This window comes from Coffea arabica, chromosome 1c, assembly GCF_036785885.1.
Source record: "Coffea arabica cultivar ET-39 chromosome 1c, Coffea Arabica ET-39 HiFi, whole genome shotgun sequence".
Classification (NCBI taxonomy): Eukaryota; Viridiplantae; Streptophyta; class Magnoliopsida; order Gentianales; family Rubiaceae; genus Coffea; species Coffea arabica.
Window position 1 is genome coordinate 50,279,224 of NC_092310.1, and position 20,703 is coordinate 50,299,926.

Here is a 20,703-nt window from a genome sequence, read left to right on the forward strand (position 1 = left end):
TTCATATAAAAATATAATTTGAATTCTAAACTCAAACCTTGTGTAATATTTCTCATATACCAGAGTCCTTTTCCTCACTCTCATCTATAACACATGACTCCTTTTTGTGTACTTTAATATATGATATGACAGTCCCCTTCAATTTATAGGATATATTACTTGATAAATATTTCAATAATAATAAAAAAATAACTTACCTGATTTCCAAACGTATATAAATACAAAATTTCTTGGCAACTACTCCAAATACATATAAATTACTGGAAACTATTTACTTGTCACACAAAATAAAAATTGCCTAAACAATATAAGTAATTTCCTTATAATCTCCACCAAAAAGCTTGATGTGTAGTTATACATACCGAATTATTACGTTGTTGTAACGTCCATACATAGCTAATCCGAGTCCAACCTTTAGCTGACTTAAGTTTGTAGGATTTTCCTTTTCACTAGCACTTACAACTTGAAAGTAATCCTGGATCCCTTTTTTAATTCTGTTCCCAACTATTGAGGTAATCAAGTAACAATTTTTTTCTTTAAAAAAAATCACCATACTTCTTACCTTCACAATATTGTCTCGCCCATGTGTGCTTTTTAAAATTCCACCATTAATGAAAACCTCGTAACTTTGAGAGTCTCGGGATGCATGAGAGTTAGATTTTTTTTTTTTTTTGGATTTTTTTGATACATGTGTCGTACCGCTCAAACAACGAAGCTGAAATACATCCAACATCAAGTACATACCATTCGAAATTGTTAAGAACATTTCCACTAAATTACATCCTAATTTAACATCGGACTCATTAATGTTTTTCTGTGTCCTCTAAATTACTTGCCCAATTTTACTGTCAAATATCCTCTATGTTTGTTGTCTTTCGCTCCTTTCCCTTCAATGCCAAGCCTGTTTGACATGAATATTCTTTTGCTATTAAATTATTGAATTGAAAATTACCGCAACTCACTTAATACCAATAATTAACCAAAACCTAGCTATGATATTATACTAGATGTTGAGACCCAAGTGCTAACGAAGAATCATTGAAAAATTAAGTGCATGACAATTTAAAGAAAACAAATAAAAAACATGAAACTTCAAGTAGATACAAGATTAATGTGGTTTGACTCAATTATTAAATCTATATCTATAAAGGCAAAACTTGATATGCGAGAAAAATCTAATTTGAATCCCGAGGCAACCGTATTATGACTTTTCTCACGTAAAATTTAGGTAAACTTAATTTTTAAAAATTTAATAATTCAATTTGTATTGCACGCCATTTGACTAAGTAAAGTAACGTAATTTGGACCATCTGTGAAAATCGGAGCTAAGTCTTTTCCATGCCCCTTCACAGTAAAGCTATCATTTCTAACGATAGTTCGATCGTGCAATGCATGAGACTAGGGCAGAAATGGTTGCAAGTGCAGACGTTGCCTGCAGGTATATGCATTTTACATATTACATAATTTTATTACATGTGGTGTAATTTACTTTATATAATGTGAAAATTTAGAATAAAATTTTATAAATCTCGTATATATTATTAAAATCAAGATATAAAATGAAATTTTGACTGTATAATATTTTTTGGTCAAATTTTAATGATGAAATGGTGAATTGTCAGGAACGGTTGTTCCTCTTCCCAATGCATGAGTTGGCAAACAAGACATTTGTGTTGCTAGGGTCAGTTAAATTATTGGCTCCGATAAGGCGATTCTCCGTAGACATAGCAGCTTGTGGGTTAGAGTTCCAAGGTTCCAAGAGCTCTATCCAAGGATCTGGAGTCTAAAGTTGCTCTGCCTAGATCCCAAAACGAGAGATAGGCCAAGCTCAATGGAGAAGTTGCAGGTGCTCCTAAGGCATCCTATCTTCTGCAACCTGTTCTTGCTGCTAGTTTATGTTCAAGCTTGTTCAAACCTTGCGATGGCTGGTTCCATAGTTAAGTTTCTTCCAGGATTTGAAGGACCCCTCCCCTTTGAACTCGAAACCGGGTGAGCCACTAAGTATAACATATATATAATAACACTAGAAATTAACATTGATCAAAACTTAGAAGAAATACTTGATCCATTTTCTGATATTATCAGGTATATTGGAGTTGGTGAATCAGAGGATGTGCAGCTCTTCTACGCTTTTATCAAGTCAGAGTCAAATCCTGAATCGGATCCTCTTATCATTTGGTTAGATGGAGGACCTGGCTGCAGTTCATTTATTGCATTTCTCTTTGGGATAGGTGAATTCTAATGCCTTACACTTTGCAGTAGGTGTCACAAAAAAAAAAAAAAAAGGAACAATTGCGGCACTATTTTGATCTTGATTTTGTATAATCTTGAAACTCTGCAAACAGCCTTTCTGGTTGAAACTCTGCAAAAAAGACAAAAGACGTTGTCTGGTTGACGAAGCTTTATGTAAGGTCTTTTGTTTTGTTTTGTTTTTTTGGGTAAAAGTATTAATTTTATTGAATAGCATCCATTTGTCGCCGGTAGCAACTGCTACAAACATTTGTACAATAACTAACTACACATTCACAGCAAATTAAAATGCCCAAAATATAAATTAAGCTCCAAAAACACGCACCTAAATATTTTTTCATATGCATTGCTATAATAAGGCTTTTGAAAAACATTCCTAAAAACACCTATTTCAAATGGAGCCATAATCTTTATTTGTCTTTAATGTTCAAGTGATAATGACTGAAAAACTGGAGTGCCAGCATTTGATCAAGTCACTGGCCCGTGATTTCCTGTTGCAGGACCAGTAATTTTGGAGCCATTGTCGTTCGACGGAACTCTGCCCAAGTTGGTATTAAATCCCTCTACTTGGACCAAGGTAAACTCAAGAATTGAGTTTCTCTTTTTCTTTTATTTTATTTTCTTGCCAGAGAAAAAGAGATTTAAGTTGATGAGTATATCTTAGACTCATAGAAGTGTTACATGAAAAGGTTATTGAGATACATATATAAATAAGGTTCCAAATTTTTTCTTTTTTCTTTTTTTTTGAAATAATGTTCAAATAATCTTTATCCAAACAAACCTAATTTTCAAGATTAAGAATTCGAGTAGACTGCAAGATTGAGAATCATTTCTTGTTACTTGTTAGGTTGTAAGCATCATCTTTCTGGATTCGCCAGTTGGAACGGGTTTTTCTTATGCTAAGACTGCAAAAGCTTCTCAATCTTCAGATTTTCAAGCCTCTGATCAAGCTTATGAATTTATCAGGAAGGTACACGCCCATCACTCAGCTAATTAATGAATCGTAAGGCTTCATGGAACGTTGGACAATTACTAATTAGGAAAATGCCATATTTGTCTCTAGACCCTTTATTATGCAAAAAGACCAGTGTACTATCATTTAATTATTTTCCTTCAGAATAGTGGAATCCTTCATGGCCGTCCCAAAATTGCCTCCATTGGATTCAAGTTCTCTATGAACACAGTTTTGATCGTATAGAACAGTTGACAGTGGAAGATGAATAAAAGTTACATCAATAATAATTGGCTATGGTAGTTTCGACAGTCAGCGTCATGGAAGCCATAGTAGAGGAGGTCTCTTGCATGGGGAAAGATCCCAAAGTCTCATGAAATGTGGCAATCTCTAGAATGGAATATCCCACTCAGTGTTTAGTTAGTGAAATGTTCTGATACGGCCTCCTATGATAATTAGTTTAACATGTATACTGAGATATTCTATCTCTTGTACAAACTTGTCCCATATCAATGAACTTACAGTTTTACCTTGAAAAGATAGTGGAAGATGACTAATTTTGAATTTGATGCTTACAATTCAATTTTGGGTACAAATTTCAATAAGCGAGGCAATTTATTGTCTTTTTGCATGTTGTTGTATCTTAATGTCTACAATTGGTTTGCTAGTGCCTATGGTACACAGTGCAATTACAACTGCCAATCATAGAGGCTTGGGCAGGCGATATTTGTAGCGTTTTTACCCATTTGAACCTCGAGTTAAAAACTTAATTTCCCTTGAATGGGAAAGCAATTGTACTTAAAAGATGTTTACCTTTTACAAGATTCGTTTTGATAGTTGATTATACTGCAGTGGCTACATGATCACCCAGAGTACAAGTCGAATCCATTCTATGTTAGTGGAATCTCGTATGGGGGCATTCCTGTTCCAATATTAACTCAACTTATATCAAATGGTAAGATTTTTTCAATGTGGCTCTTTACCCTGGGGAAGTTTTTTGGTTGTGTTACAATCTGATTATTGAAATTGTTATACAGAGATACATAGGCGTTGTAAGAGATCTGAATATACTATAAATGCTTTCTGTAAGCTTGTAGTATATGCGAAGTCTCTTTAGGTAGGAATATAGTTGCCACCTTAAGCTAAATGGGTTTTATTACCATAATGCAGAGCTTTAAGACGGGGAAAAATGGTTAAAAGTTCCCTCAGAAATTTGCGGGCTTTTTATTCTTTTCTGTCCATATGTTAAGTTATAAGACGCTCCAGAACAAAGCAAGAAAACGTTTCTTTGACCAGTTCAGATTTCTACATTATCTCCTGCTACAAGATGATCAGTTGAAGTTTGCTAGATACAGAGAGTATAGGATCAATGCTTTGTTGTTCTATGACTATTAAGCCCTAAAACTTACATGTATTTTGGAGTTATTCCAGGAAACAAGGACGGCATTGAACCGCGTATTGATCTTAAGGTCTATACCTTTGATGATCTTCTCTTTTCTAGTCTACCTAATCTTGATTGATTACATACTATTTGGAGAAAAATTTACCATCCTGAAGTTTAAAACTGAGACGTTTCCATTTATGGCTTCAGGGATACATACTCGGAAATCCAGTAACGAAGGTTTCAGGAATTCTGAACTATAGGGTTCCGTTTGTTTATGGGATGGGGCTGATTTCTGAGGAACTCTATGAGGTAACTTATTTCTTTTGTTTGTTACCTATTGATATCTTAGAACACTGTCATTTGTCACATGCATTCTTACAATGTAAAATTACCCGTGATTTTCTAATTGACCTATATATTTACAATGCAGTCCTTGAAGGTTAGCTGTAAAGGGGAATATAAAATCATAGATCCCAGTAATGCAGTGTGTTTGAAAAATATGCAGGCATACAATGAGGCAAGCAATCATATCTATGCAATTTTTATGTGACTCTATTTTCAAAAATTAGGCAAGGCCTAATGGATTTACTTAAAGCGCCCCCTAAACTCAAGAAAGAGAGACAGAGTTAAGGATCGTCAATATAACCGTTCCTGAATAGTCTAATATCATTTGAACAAGAAGTAATTTATTGAAACTTGCTCATACAATTTCGTAACAGAGTTGCAGTTAATGTTAGGGGCTTACACAAGCAGTAATTGAACATCATACTTCTGTCATGAAACGGTTGTACTAAGAATTGGTTCCTACCCCTTCCCTTTAATTTGCGGGCCACAAAGGTGAAAAGGTGGGAAGAATCAGAATAAAGGAACGGGCAACCAGAATGATGGTTAATAATTTGCTTCTGCAGTTGCTTTGTAATATTGACAAACAAAATATCTTGATTCCCATATGTCATCCCCTTTCACGAGAGCCAAATAAATTATTTACTGGTGGGAGATCCATTATACAAATGTCGTATGAGAAGTTAGAAGAGCTAGACATTCGGGAATCGACTCCAGTCATATGTCGAGTAAGATACTACTAGTATTGTTCTATGTAAACTCGTGGATAAGAGCATCAGTTCTTGGTAGCACAACTGATCGCATTTCTTCTGTTCACTGGCAATCGTAGACAGAACGGATTATGCTCCTTCAGCACTGGGCTAACAACAAGAGCGTCCAAGAGGCCCTCCATGTGCTAAGGGTATGTCTAAATCAAGCACTATGGTATGTAGCATTTGAAGAATGCCGAAGCAAGCCTGAACTGATTTCTGTAATCACATTGCAGGAAACTATCGGACAGTGGGTAAGCTGCAGGGATGCCTTGCCATACACAAAAAATGCAGGGAGTGTTGTACCATATCATGCAAACCTTAGCACTAAAGGTTATAGATCCCTTATATACAGGTTTGGTACCTAACTCTGAATCTTGATGCATGTAGGTTAACAGCAGTGATTTTAAGTATTGAAAGTGGAGTACTTTGTGATTCAGTGGTGACCATGATCTGATGGTACCGCACATTGAAACTCAAGCGTGGATAAGATCTCTACATTACCCAATTATTGACGATTGGAGACAGTGGATTCATGAAGGCCAAGTTGCCGGGTTTGGTTCAAAATTGAACAATGTTTCTTTTCTTGATTACACCACGATTAGCACGAGATAAAAAGATGGCTTTACCCAACTCATCTAAATTTGTTCTGTTTTCCTGCTTCCAGTTACACAAGGACCTACGCAAATGAGATGACATTTGCAACAGTGAAGGCAAGAAATTCCCGTTTCTATTGCTTCAGTGCAAGATTTGTTCACATGGTAACGACTAACAACAAGGTTAGAACATTCTTGGGACTAACTAGCACCCCTTTTTTCTTTTTCTTCTTTTTGGGTGAAGGGAGGAGGCCATGCTGCTTATGAGTTCAAGCCTGCCGAATGCAGAACTATGTTTGAGAGATGGATATCGCATCAGCCTCTCTAATCAGTTGGCATATGGATATGAACATCTTTGATGACTCCTGAGCATCAAATGTTCCACTCTTAAATATAAATTATTGTAACTTTGGGTCATGAGACGCTTCTACTCCAAGTCTCCAATGGGTTGCCTTCTTGAGAAATTTCTAAGTTTGTGATGGATTTTAAAAAAATTCTACAAAAGGGGTGATTGTGGCGAGGAATTCTGTCGGGGGGTTTTCGCATTCGTGAAATGCGAGCTCAGGAGAGTTCGCATTTCACGAATGCGAGCTCTGTTGAGAGCTCGCATTCCTGAAATGCGAGCTCAACAGAGCTCGCATTACAGAGATGCAAATTTTTTTTCTTTTTTTTTTTGGAGGCAGAGATTTATATTTTTGTACTAAAACAAAATGTTTTAAGATGTCACATGCGCGTTTGCATTCCTTAAAAAAAATTTATGAAATACGTTATTTTATTATAATACATTTAAATGGTGGAAATAAATTAGATCAATGTAAAAATAGAATGAAATTATTAACATGTAAGGTGTTGACTATATTTTATGAATAAAATACTAACTTTTGATCCTTTTTTGTGAAATAAATTTATTTATCAAATTCTAATTTTCCTTTGTTATTAATGAATCGTATTTATTTGTTGACAACGATGAATATTAGTTATAAGAATCTAATAATTAATAGTCATTAATATCTGTTACAATTTTTTTATTGTAATTTTAGAAATTCCATAACGCAATGCTAATTAAAAATTATATAAGTTATTTTTATGAGGTGCATGTTATTTGTTTGGTAGTTGAAAAGGAAAAGAAATCAAATATCTAGCGATTAAATCTTGCGTGTTTTACCTTTTACAATTGATGCGAATGTAGATATTTTTAGATAAAAATCACCGGTTACACAACATTTGACATACTGAAATTGAAATGGGGTCTTGGCGCTGGGTAGTGGGAGCTCACTGAGTTCGCATTCTCAAAATGCGAAGACCCCCCATTTACAGAAACTCCCCCAGGAAACGCCCTCGTTGTAGAATTCTTTTTTTTTTTTCATCACAAACTAAGAATTCACCCTTGCCTTCTTATTGAGATATGAATAGTAGAAAAATGAATAAAATGTAGTAGTTAAAATGGGAATCACGTTACGCCTCCAAACCTTTCTATATGACTGTTGAAGCTTTTACTTTGAAGATATGTCATTGAAATAAATTTCCTCTATTTTGCAATAAATAAAATTTTGAATTCACAGGAAAGTAACGTTAGCCAAGGAATTCAAATATTAAAAAAAAATTGTTACTCCATTAAACAGGAATGGAGGGAATCTACCAAAGCTTTTAAAAGATGAGGAGAAGCGAGAAAAGGAATTTCTTATACATAATCGAAAAGTAATTTTCTTGAGAACACTTTTAAAACCAAAAGAAGATCAACAGAAGAAATCCCTCGTGTCTAGGATTGATCTAATCACTTTTTAAGCGAAACTGTGACTCAAAAGTACCTTAATAGCCTTTTTGTTTTGGGTAGCCCAAACTTACGTGTTTGTGGCCATTGATGATATAGTTATCGAAAGTTTACACTTGACTTACACTTGAGTAGATTAGATCTCTAGAAATTTAATGGGTCAAATTATGTTATTCATCTCATCAAATGGTGTGACTTAATCTGAACTACTGAATATTTGATATTCGAATCTTCTAAGTTTTGGCTAAATGTATTAAGAGTACTAGGAGGCATAAATCGCGTGATGGGCGTAGGGAACTAAAGACAGTATGCCCAAGCAAATATGTGGATTAAGGAAGTGATTGAATTTTAGTGTATTCTTCTTTTATCCAGCATGGCATGCAATTTTTTTTTTTTTTTTTTTTTGTATATGAGTATGAATACGCATGGCAGTTGACAAGGGGAAAAAAATCACTGAGCTATATAGAATAAGGTTGATAATCCAAAGTGCGTCAAACTTCAGGGCAATGCAAAGACTTCAAATCAATTGCATTACATGAATTTGGCAACGATGATGATGATGTACCTGGCTGTTGCACTAGATAGCAAAATCACAAACTATGAAGAGAGGTATTCTCTATATTTTCAGAAAATCTAACAACTTACAGGTTGAAGCTTTGTAACTTGATGCTATATCTTTTTGGATTCATCACCCTTGGCTTTTGATGTACTTTCACAAAGTAATTGAAAGCAACTAAAACTAACTTTGAATTAGAAATAGCTATAGCAAAGATAGATAAATTCCTCAAGAATATACTACTAGAGAAAATGTGGAATAATCTTACATCGCACTTCAACAAAAGCATTAAACCACAGAAGAAACGTGCCAAATTACTGATACATAATTAATTATGGCCTAACTAAGCTGAAGATAAAAATTAAAATGCCATGGATGCACAGATACCGGGTGCCAGCTGATCTTGAGAAATGCTCGACATGTTCTTGATATTTGTCTTAATCTTATTTCTACAAGAAAACTTGATGATGAGGGCAACCATAACTCGCAAGGCGGAGGCAAATGGAAACTCAACAAAAGAAATCATGTTGTTGCCAGAGGAAAGAAGCAGAGTACCCTCTACTTGATACAAGTCAAGTTGGGGAAATGAGAAGTGAATGCAGTTCGTGATTTCTCAATTGACCTTTAGCATAGGTGATTTGGACACATGGATGAAAAGAGGATTCAGACACTTGTTCGCAAGTAACTCCTACCTTGATTTAGAGATAATGTACTTAAATCTTATCTTATGTTGACTGCATTTATGGAAAACAACATAGAGTCACATTTTAAAATTTTTCTCCATTTAGAAAATTAAATCCGTTAGAGTTAGTGCACATTGATATTTGCTATATGAAATATAGGTCTCTTGGTGGTGATGTTTATTTTGTAACTTTTATTGATGATTTTACTAGAAAAGTTTGGTGTTTTGCGTTGAAATCCAAATATTAGATTTTGGATGTGTTTAAAAATTTTCATAGCAAAGTTGAAAGAGAAATTGACAAGCAGTTAAAGTGTGTTCGTGCTGATAATGGTGGTGAGTACAGGAGACCGTTTGAAAGTTACCGCAAGTCCCATGGAATCGGACTAGAAAAGACAGTACCAAAAACTCTTCAATAGAATGGAGTAACAGAAATGATAAATAGATCCATCACTGAGCGAGTCAGATGTATGCTCTCCAATGCTAAGATGTCAAAATCCTTTTAGAGTGAGACAATGAGGACTACAGTTGATTTGATTAATCTTTCTCCATCAATTCCTCTAAATAGTGATATCTCAGAGAGAGTATGGATGGAAACATATATGTCTTTTAAACACTTGAGAGTTTTTTATTATTGAACATTTGTTTATATTTTCAAAGATGAGAGGTCAAAACTTGTTGTAAAATCAAAACAGTTTATTTTCTTGAGTTATAAACATGAAAATCTTGACTATAAGTGATATAAACCTGTTGAAAAGAAAATGATCAAGAGTAGAGATATTATCTTCTTTGAATATCAAACTATTGAAAATATTGATAAAGATGACAATAAAAAACCCTCAGATGACATTCCTGCTAGTTCAAATTCAGATCAAGATCCAACTCCAGTATCTGTTGATTTTAATCAATGGGGAGTTGAGACAGAGTAGAAAGAAAATGTTGATGATAGTGATGATCCTTCTGCTGATGCACCTGAATATGAGGCGCCACCTATTCCACCACTGCTTCTACTAGATGAATTTAAGAGATCTAACAGAGAGAGAATACCTTCTAGCAGATATAATTTTCATGAATATGTGTTGTTGACAGATGGAGAAAAGCCAGAATCATACTCTGCGACTCTAGAGCATGAGGACAAAAAAGATTGGTTGTGAGTCATGTAAGAGGAGATGGAGTTCCTGCATGTGAATCATACTTATAAGTTAATGAAACTGTCTAAGGGGAAAAGAGTTTTGAAGAACAAATGGGTCTACAAGTTGAAAATTTAGGAGTACAGCTCATAATCAAAGTATAAAGCAAGATTAATTGTAAAGGGATTTAGTCAAAAGAACAGTGTAGATTTTGAATAAATTTTCTCTCTTGCGATAAAGATGTCGTCAATTCGAGTTGTTCTGGGTATTGCAACCAGATTAAGTTTGGAGATCGAGTAACTTGATATGAAGACAGCCTTCCTGCATAGTAAATTGGAAGAGAAGATTTACATGAAACAATCGGAAGGGTTCAAAAAAAGTGACAAGAAAAATCTTGTATTGCTATCTCAAGAAGAGATTATATGAGTTGAAACAGGTATCGAGACAGTGATACACGAAATTTGACTCCTTTATGATGGACTACAAGTACCACAGGACTACATCTGATCACTGTGTTTATGTGAAAAATTTTTCAAATGGTGATTTTATTATTATCTTGTTATACGTTGATAACATGTTAATTATTGACCGTAATATTATAAAAATGGATGGGTTAAAAAAGAAATTAAGTAAATCCTTTGCAATGAAGGATTTAGGGCCTAGACAAATACTGGAGATAAAAATCTCTCGAGACAGGCAAAATGGAAAGCTTTGGTTGTCTCAAGAAAGGTACATTGAGAAGGTACTTGACAGGTTTAACTGAATAAAGTTAAATAATTCTCTACTCCACTTGCGAGTCACTTTAGATTGAGCATCAAGTAGTGTCCTATAAGTAAGAAAAATAAGAAAGACATGAAGAAAATTCCTTATGCCACGACTATTGGTAGTCTGATGTATGTTATGATTTGCACCAGGTCAGATATTGCTCATGCAGTTGGAATAGTTAGTCGATATCTCTTTAATCCTGGTAAGGAGTATTAGAATGCTATCAAATAGATTTTCAGGTATCTTAAGAAAACTTCCAAATTGTGTTTGTATTTCGTCAATGGTAAAACTGTATTAGATGGGTACACCGATGCAAATATAGCAGGTGATCTTGACAATAGAAAGTTCACATCTGGGTACTTGATGATTTTTGCAGGGGGAGCAGTATCATGATAAAGTAAGTTATAAAAGTGCATCGCCCTTTCCAGTACGGAGGCAGAAGGGAAAAGAAGGATTTAAATCCAAGTCATCCAATTCTTAGAGTCTTAATCTTAGTTAATTAAACTTTTCATGCTTTTATGTAGTATTATTTCATATGTCGTATTCTTTATTAGGGTTTATTGAGTACTTATACGTTGATTCATAACTTTTGAAAAATCTTCGAAGTATCTAATTTTTACTTTTCCAATATCCTTTTAATAGATTTCACTATGATCTAACAAATATTGATATAGTTCTAGACTATTAACATCAAGATCTGAAACCATATGCTTTTGAGAATTTTGAGAGTTAAAGTAAGTGTTGGTAATAAATAAGCACATACTTAGTTCAAACAAAATTCAGAGTATTGTGGAGTCAAAGTTATTTGATCTAATGCATTGAGACATAGGATCGGTCACAATACTACAAGATCTGAGTCCAACACAGAAGACATGGAAAGTTGGCGGGCAGTGATTGGCAAAAAATATGATATTAACCATGCAATGAAGTCGTCGACGAATTATAATACAGAGCCAATCTTATAGTGAAAACGTGGACGAATTGTAACTAGGAGTCAACATACAATGAAACCGTGGACAAACTTTTCAGCAAGATAAAGAAGATTATGTACGTTAGTCTAATATATATTTCAATCTCCAGCAAGCTTAAGTTCCACTATGGGATTGAGCCGATTTTAACCTATTTTATATCATTTCAACTAGATTGGTCCCATATTTGCTTTTGTTTCAATCGATTGAACCGACCTGTGTGATCCAATTTATCCAAAAAATGAGTTTGGCTGAGATATGATTGAACAATTACACAAGAAACTTAAAATTTGTGGGTCCAGGTACCAATGGGGCAGAAGGAATTGTACTCTTAAATCTCAATACATGCTAGTTCAATCATAGATATAGTAAAAAACCAATTAGGTGCTGTTTCCCCTCACACATTAACTATGCATTCTGCACCTTTCACAACTATCTCCCCCTCACACATTGGGTCTTAAGTTCGAACAGTATCAACCTTTTATTCGATGGACAACATTGCATTTAATTGTCTAGTAGGAGTTGCCATTACTATGCTTTGATAACAATGCTGGATAGGGATGGAACAATGCTGGATAGGGATGGCAATGGGACTAGGGGATCCCTCTCCCGTCTCCTGCCCTGTTGCCAAATATCTCCCCTACATCCACCCTATCCTTTGCCCTTGCTCCTATTTCTGCTAGCTCCCCATGGGATGTTTGCTGGAGAATGATAAAAAATTGATCTTGTCGCTATATGCTTCCATAATAACTAATAAAAATTCAACATATCAATCCATGGGGGACGGGTGTCCCTCATTGCCATCTCGAGTGTTGGGTGTTATTGGGCCTTCTCATCACAAAAACTATTCCAAAAGTTAAGGTTTCTCTCACACTTATAACCAAATATCCTATCGCTTCCATAATCGATACAGAATAAACTCAAAATTCCCTATTCATATCGGGCCCGAGGTTGGAATAACTTCAACCTTTCATTCAATAGGTGTAGGCTGGGATAACACCAACCTTTCATCCGACAAGCAACATTTCATTCAAGTGTTTAAATTGATTAATTTTTCATTTGTAGATGAAATTGGTCAATAATTGATAGTTTAAATGCTAATGTGTTATGTTAAAATGTTTGAGAATGAAATATATCTATGACCACAATTTTAGGGATGAAAACCATCATTTTCCCACTTTTTACTCTTTTCTGTCAATATGTTAAGTTATAAGACGCTCTGGGATAAAAAAGGAATACGTTTCTTTGAAAACTTCCATTTAGGAGATACTTAGGATGCGAGTTTATGGGATCTTTTATACCTTCATTGCGTTAGTACTCTTTCGTGTTGGACCTCAATAGTTCAGAGTTCTATGTTATCTCCTGTCACAAGATGATCAGTTGAAGTTTGCTAAATACAAAGAGTATAGGATCAACAATTTGTCGCTCTATGACTATAAGATTAATTATTGAGGCCTTAAAACTTACTTTTGATGATCTTCTCTTTTCTAGTCCATATAAGCTAGATTGATTACATACTATTTGGAGAAAAATTTACCATACCGTGGTTAAAACTGAGACATTTCCATTTATGGCTTCAGGGATACATACTTGGACACCCAGAGACTAAAGTTCATGGAATTCTTTACTATGTAGTCCCGTTTGCTTATAGTATGGGCCTGATTTCTGATGAACTCTATGAGGGATTCTGATGAACTATGGGAGGGACGTGGGGGGAGGGAGAGAATAGGGAAGAGGGGCAGAAAAGGAGGTTGCAAGCTGGTGACGTCGGCATCAGCTGGCCGACAGTGGCGGGTTGAGGTAGGGGAGAAGGAAGAAAATGATGGAAAAAATGAAAAAATTGTGTGTTCTTCGATATTACGGGACGTGTACATTAAAAATTTTGAGATGTTTATAAAGGATTACCGTAAATAAAATAGTTAAAAAACTTGTCTATTAAAAATTAGACTAAAAACTTGGATGCGAGACAGGTTCTGGAACTGGCCGAGAATTGTACTACATTTGTAACTAAAAACAGTAAAAGCTATACTACAACTTCATAATACATAGGGAAAAGAGTCCCAATGACCCTCAAACTCTTTCCCAAGTAAAGTTTTAGCCCTCCAATAATTAATGTTAAAGTTTTGGCCCTCGATTTAATAAAATAGTATATTCGTGGTCCTTCTGTCAAATCCAGCAGTTAAAATTGACGGAAAGTATCATCTCGTTAGAATATCAAGGGCGTTATAGTCTCTAAGCAAAGAAAAGCAAAAATACTTTCATCACTGATTTTTTCTCCAACAATCTCCACTCCTTTTTCACCACTAATCAGTCCCTTGCCTCTCCAATGATGGTCGGGTCGCCTTCAACTTCAACAATCTTGAAGGGTGCTAGTGGAAGCCCAAGAACCACTACATCGGCCTCTGCTAGTGGTAAAATAGGCCAAGCTTCTTTATTGGCGACTCTTTCCTACTTTCCCTCCAACAAAAAAAAAAACTCTCCGACCTCTCTACAATCTAACCCTAGCAATTTTCCCTCTGAATTTCCCTTCAAAGATGTTTGAATTAAGGCTGGTTCAGGGTAGTTTATTAAAGAAGGTTCTGGATGCCATAAAAGATTTGGTGAACGATGCGAATTTCGACTGTTCCTCGAGTGGCTTCTCCTTGCAAGCCATGGACTCCAGCCACGTCGCGTTGGTGGCTTTGCTGCTCAGATCTGAAGGCTTTGAGCACTGCCGCTGTGACCGTAATTTTTCCATGGGGATGAATCTTAACAATATGACTAAGATGCTCAAGTGCGTCGGAAACGATGACATAATCACCATTAAAGGCGACGATGGCTGTGATACTGTTACCTTCATGTTTGAAAGTCCCACTCAAGATAAGATAGCTGATTTTGAAATGAAGCTTATCGACATCGACAGTGAGCACCTTGGAATTCTAGAAGTAGAGTACCAGGCTATTGTTAGGATGCCTTCGGCTAAGTTTGCTAGAATTTGTAAGGATCTCAGCAGTATTGGTGATACGGTGGTGATATCTGTGAGAAAAGAAGGCGTAAAATTTTCAACAAGAGGTGATATTGGGTTTGCAAATATTTTTTTGCGGGCAGAATACAACTGTTGACAAGCCAGAGGAAGCAACTGTTATAGAAATGAATGATCCAGTGTCCTTGACATTTGCCCTTAGGTATTTGAACTCTTTTACCAAGGCAAGCCCATTGGCAGAGATGGGTTATATAGGATTTTACCTGGCACCTAAGATTGAAGAGGATGAAGAAGAGACAAAGCCTTGAGTTTGAATGCTTCGGCAATGGACCCAAACCTTTTGCTCAGAGACTATAATGTCCTTGATATTTAGTCGTGCATCTCACGAGATGATGCTTTCCGTGAATTTTAACTGTTGAATTTAATAAAAGGGTCACGAATATACTATTTTATTAGATTAAGAGCCAAAACTTTAACATTAATTATTGGAGGGTTAAAACTTTATTTGAGAAAGAGTTAAAGAGTCATTGGGACTCTTTTCCCTAATGCATATTCAAACGTAAAATTTCGTATTGGTTTACATGTCATAAATGTACCTCAAAAACATATTATCATAAGATATAGTTAACGTATAAGACACACGAAAAATTTTTCCCGTGTAGTTTACTTCATTAATAATTCTCACCTTATGAAAAAATTATAAAGGTTTCAGCTGAATGTTATGGCCTAAAAAACATTTTTATAGTCAAGAAATTAAGTAAACGAAATGGATATATATGGTCATTAGATATAAGATAAAAAAAAATAGTAACTACCTTTGGAAAGTTTCAAGAAGGGCATCTTTGTACAAAAAAGTTGACAATATATATATATATATATATATAGATTGAATCTTTATTAGAAATAAGACAAATAGTAACTACCTAAAACTTTGGCGAGGAGTAAATTAAAACTAGCCTGTAGATTTACAGATGTAACCGCAATTAAATATATACCAAAAGCAATGGAAATTAATTTGCTATTTAGTTTGTAATTTTCTGGTTTTTTATTTACCTATGAATCTATATCAGTAATTGCGCCAATTTGTAATTTTTTAACCAAATTTTTAGTCAAGCTTTGGAGAAGATTTTGTTCAATATGCACAAGTATAATAGTTATTAAGTTTCACTACACTTTTTCTTCATCTGATCCTTAGTAACACTTTGTCCTTGTATAAAAAAAAAAAATTTTCCAAATGAGCTTTAGATATGTACATCGCACCCCCTTCTATGATCAATCAAATATTAGAAACAACCTTTCCATCCAAGAACTTGTTGAAATGAAATTATTGCCCCAAGATAATACTTGTATGGATGATGCCACATTTTCAGACCAAAATATGCAAGGTCTTAATGGATTAAAAGTACTGCACTTAGGTCACGCTATATAAAGTAAATATATAAGAACAAATGATAGAATGGAGAAGAATTGACTAGAAGTTGTAAAGGCAAACGTAGAATTTTCCGAAAACAACTATATTAATTTTGATCTCTTCCTCTCGCTTCATCTAGATTATCAAACAACTAGCATTCATAGTCTCACAAACCTTATAAGATCCCTTCAATATTCTCCCATGATTCTCATGAATTTAGGTGGTGCGAATTGGTAAATTTGTGCCACATTTGCACCTTATTTAATAATAATAATAATAAAATATATATATATATATATATATATATATATATATATATATATGTATTACAATGAGCATTGCGATGAGTATTGAGATTAACTCTTTTACTTGTTTGCACTTCTATGCAATTTTTCTAATTTTTTCGTTGCTAAACTCTTTTTTTTAGTATAAGTGAGAGATTTTGAAATCGGACGTCTCACTTACACATCTTTCCTGTGTATCACCTAATCCAACCCTTCCTCCTACTTAACTTTAATTTCTTCTACATTTAATCTATGTTCTAGCCAAATACAAAGTTTAGTATGTTCAAATGGGTTTAGCAATAGTTGAAAAAATAACAATTTTTTTAAGTTTGAAACTGCATTTCGTATAGTCAAAAATTAGTAGAAGTAATTTGGTCATACAAAAAATATGGCATTATTTTGACCAAATTCAATTTTCATGAGGCATAAAGTATTAGTAAAACCCAAATTCTGGGGAACAAATGCAACGAAGCCGATTTAATTATATACACATTAAAAATTTAAGAACTAGGGGTAATTTAGAAACCCCACCTGAGGTTTCTAACAATATCACTTGGTATCATTAAATTTTTAAAAATTTCACTTCTCACCCCTACTTTAATTTTTCATTTTTGTAATAATTAAAACCTATTTCAAACTATAATATTAAAATATTATTTTAGAAGAGAGAATACAATCTCGTTTTGAATTTGCCCTTTGTTGTCTTCTCTTAATTGTCATAACATGCTAATTTTATCTTTTAATTTTTGTAAACTTGGTTAATTTGACTTTTTAATAGGTATTTAAAAGTTGATCACAGGGTTGAGAGACCCTTTAATAGTTTTTAAGTCATTGGTTTAGACAAGACATATTAAATATTTAAAATTATCAATAATTTACAATACTCATAAACATAACTTGAAATATTTTACAATAATAAAATTAACTTTTTGCACTAACTTGAAAACAACACAAACAATTTTATACATAATTTTCACCATTTTATATTTTTCTAGTTTTTAAGCCATCCATTTGGACACAAGAAAATTAGAAAATTCACATTCATAAAACTCATCAAATTAACTGAAAGCACTTTATAGTAAAGAAAATATTTTTGTAACTTGCAAGAACCTCAAATAAACCTTTAAACATTAGCTCATTTTTTTTTGTATTAAAAGTAAGACAACAAAATGGCGAATCAAATGAGATTATATTCTATTTCCCAAAATAAAATTTTAATATTATATTTTGAAATGGGTTACAAATATTACAAAAATATTATAATAAGGGAGGCAAGTAAAATTTTTTAAAATTTAAGGCCTTGTTTGAAAAGGAACTTTTCACCAAAAATTTTTAGATTTTTCATAAACACATTTTCCAGTCACTTTTTTATCATATATATATTAAATTGTTACAGCATATTTTTTTACAAAAATTTCAAAAAAGTTACAATACAAACACGATCTAAGAGTGCTAAGTGATAAACTTCAAGAGAAGTTTTTGAAATTATCTCGAGGAACTACCGCAGACTCGTATGGCGTTAAATTTACCCCACTTTCAGCCCCTGAAAAATCATGATCATGGATGGGGTCCATAGCAAGAAATAAAGGTACAACCGTAGATTTGTTATTGTTTTTGGGGTCAGGAACCACATGACTTGAGCCACTATCTATTAGTTAAAAACTCCAGTCAATTGATGCCATCGGACTGGCTAGCTGGCCCTCCTAGGGCCCTGCGCAATCCATAGATTTGCATATCTTGGGACAGGTTTATACTGGAATTTACGTTTGGAAAAATGACTTAGCTTCGTCTTTTATATTTCACAAAAATATTCTTTTCATCTCTTATTCTTAAAATAAAACAAATTTATCCCAGATATTTAAAAATTAAAACTATTACATTGTTGAACCTAATTTTTAATCTAAATTAAACCATCCAATAACCCTGTAATAAATTTTAAAATAGAATTGATAGATCATTCGGTCAATTTCATCATATTCACATGACATTTATTAAACCAAAAAATAAAAATTATAAAAAAATGTCATTCTTTGTCTTGGAATAGTAGAGTTTTTTTATTTGTTAATCTTTTCATGCACCGTTAGTAGAGCTGTTAATCGAACCGGGTAGCTCGCGAGCCGAGCTCGACCCGGCTCGATAAGGGCTCGACTCGGCTCGTTTATTGAGAGAAACGAGCCGAGCTCGAGTTCAACTTGGTGCTCGTTTAATAGACGAGCCGAGCATAGCTCGACTCGTTTAAGCTCGACATGCTCGAATAGTAGGGGTATTAGTGTAATTTCATTGTATATTTGATATTCTACAGGCTCGATAGGCTCGAGTTCGAACTCGAAACTGCTCGAATAGTAGGGGTATTAGCGTCATTTTTATTGTGTATTTGATACTCTACAGGCTCGACAAACTCGATCTCGAGCTCGATAAGCTCGACTCAATTTTAAACTCGAGTTCGAGCTCGAGCTCGAGTTTTCTAGCGAACATATCGAGTCGATCTCGAATAGTTTGTGAAGCTCGAATTACTAATCGAGCGAGCTCGAGCTGGCTCGATTAGGGGTTCGAGTCGAACTCGATTATCACATGCTCGAGCTCGACTCGGCTCGTTAACAGCTCTAACCGCTAGTATATTCGCTTGCAAATTTAGATGTGTATCATAAATATAAAATTTGGTGCTTAAAATTAAATTAAAATGATATGGCGGTATATAAAACCGTCAGTGTATACAATAATAATGTAAGAAAGATTAATCTTTCTTTTTTATATTATAATTTTTTATTTTTTATTTTTAGGTTCATTAAATTTCACATGTATATCAAGTTGAGTTAACTAAATGATTTACCAATTACACCTCAAAATTTGTAATCAGGTTGATTGGTGATTTGATTCAAATTGAAATTTGGGTTCAGGGATGTAATAATTTTAGTTTTTAAATATCAAGGAGGAAATTGCTTCATTTTAAAAGTAAGGGACGAAAAGAATATTTTTGTGAAATGTGACGGATGAAACCGATCATTTCCCCTTTACGTTTTAATATTGCTCATTAGGTGATGCATGAATCGGAAGGATCATTACTGTACTGTCCTTTTACATTGTATTGCTGATTAGGTGACTTAATACTTTATTAATTAATTTTATGCACAGATTAGTGCTATTAGGCTGGCATTTCCTAATGCCATGCTCAAGTCACGTGTACTATTAATTTCAAAGATTAAGAATGATTATCGATTAAATAGTCATGAATTTGCTGATTAAGTTGTTTAGTGATCAATTACTGATGAAAAATAGTTTGATGGGCAAAATATGATCCGATCATTAGTTTAATAGTCGCTGAAATTTTTTACTTTAATTTCTAATAAGACATAATGTTTTAGAGTATATGAGTAATTTTCCTCATATAACATAAGTATTTGAGCTCACAATTCTGTCAAGAGAGATTCTTAGATAAGTATAGATGAATAAAATTGTCAAAAACCTCTTAGGAGAGGGAGACAAGATAGGGACGGTCATCAAAAGGACTGTCCCTAAATAGCTCACGGCCAGAATTTGATCCAAAAAAATTATACGATTCAGATTATTTCTTGTATCTCGTTTTTAATAATGTGTGTGAAATTCACAAAAACTTATTCTAAAATTACATGTTGTGCAAATAAAATTATATAATGTGCAAATAAAATTACATGATGTATAAAATACATAAAATCACTAGAAACGATTGTAGGTTGCACCTGCAACCTTTCCTGCCTATGGTTCTAAGGAGAGCTATGTGAAATTATCCTAATACAGCCTCATCGCGTTAAAGTCACTCCGTTATCTGCACCTCGAAAGTCATAATCACGTGGACATAAGCTACAAATTATTTGCCCTTTTCTCTTTCTTTTGTCAGAAAACAAGTGGGTCGAGTCTTTGTTTATTC

The 20,703-nt window shown here is 34.0% G+C and overlaps 1 protein-coding gene and 1 pseudogene across 1 annotated transcript; both read left to right on the forward strand.

The window, feature by feature from the left end:
• The first annotated feature begins 1,678 nt into the window (after positions 1–1,678).
• On the forward strand, positions 1,679–6,737 carry LOC140035303 (serine carboxypeptidase-like 2). The gene is made up of 14 exons (XM_072075720.1): positions 1,679–1,989; positions 2,086–2,231; positions 2,751–2,827; positions 3,098–3,220; positions 4,055–4,157; positions 4,634–4,671; positions 4,794–4,895; positions 5,017–5,103; positions 5,495–5,656; positions 5,758–5,829; positions 5,914–6,032; positions 6,118–6,231; positions 6,345–6,390; positions 6,518–6,737. The coding sequence occupies exons 1-14, from the start codon at positions 1,832–1,834 to the stop codon at positions 6,599–6,601; spliced, it is 1,431 nt and encodes a 476-aa protein (XP_071931821.1). The 5' UTR covers positions 1,679–1,831; the 3' UTR covers positions 6,602–6,737.
• Positions 6,738–14,434: 7,697 nt separating this feature from the next.
• LOC140006627 (proliferating cell nuclear antigen-like) lies at positions 14,435–15,412 on the forward strand (annotated as a pseudogene).
• Positions 15,413–20,703: the final 5,291 nt, after the last annotated feature.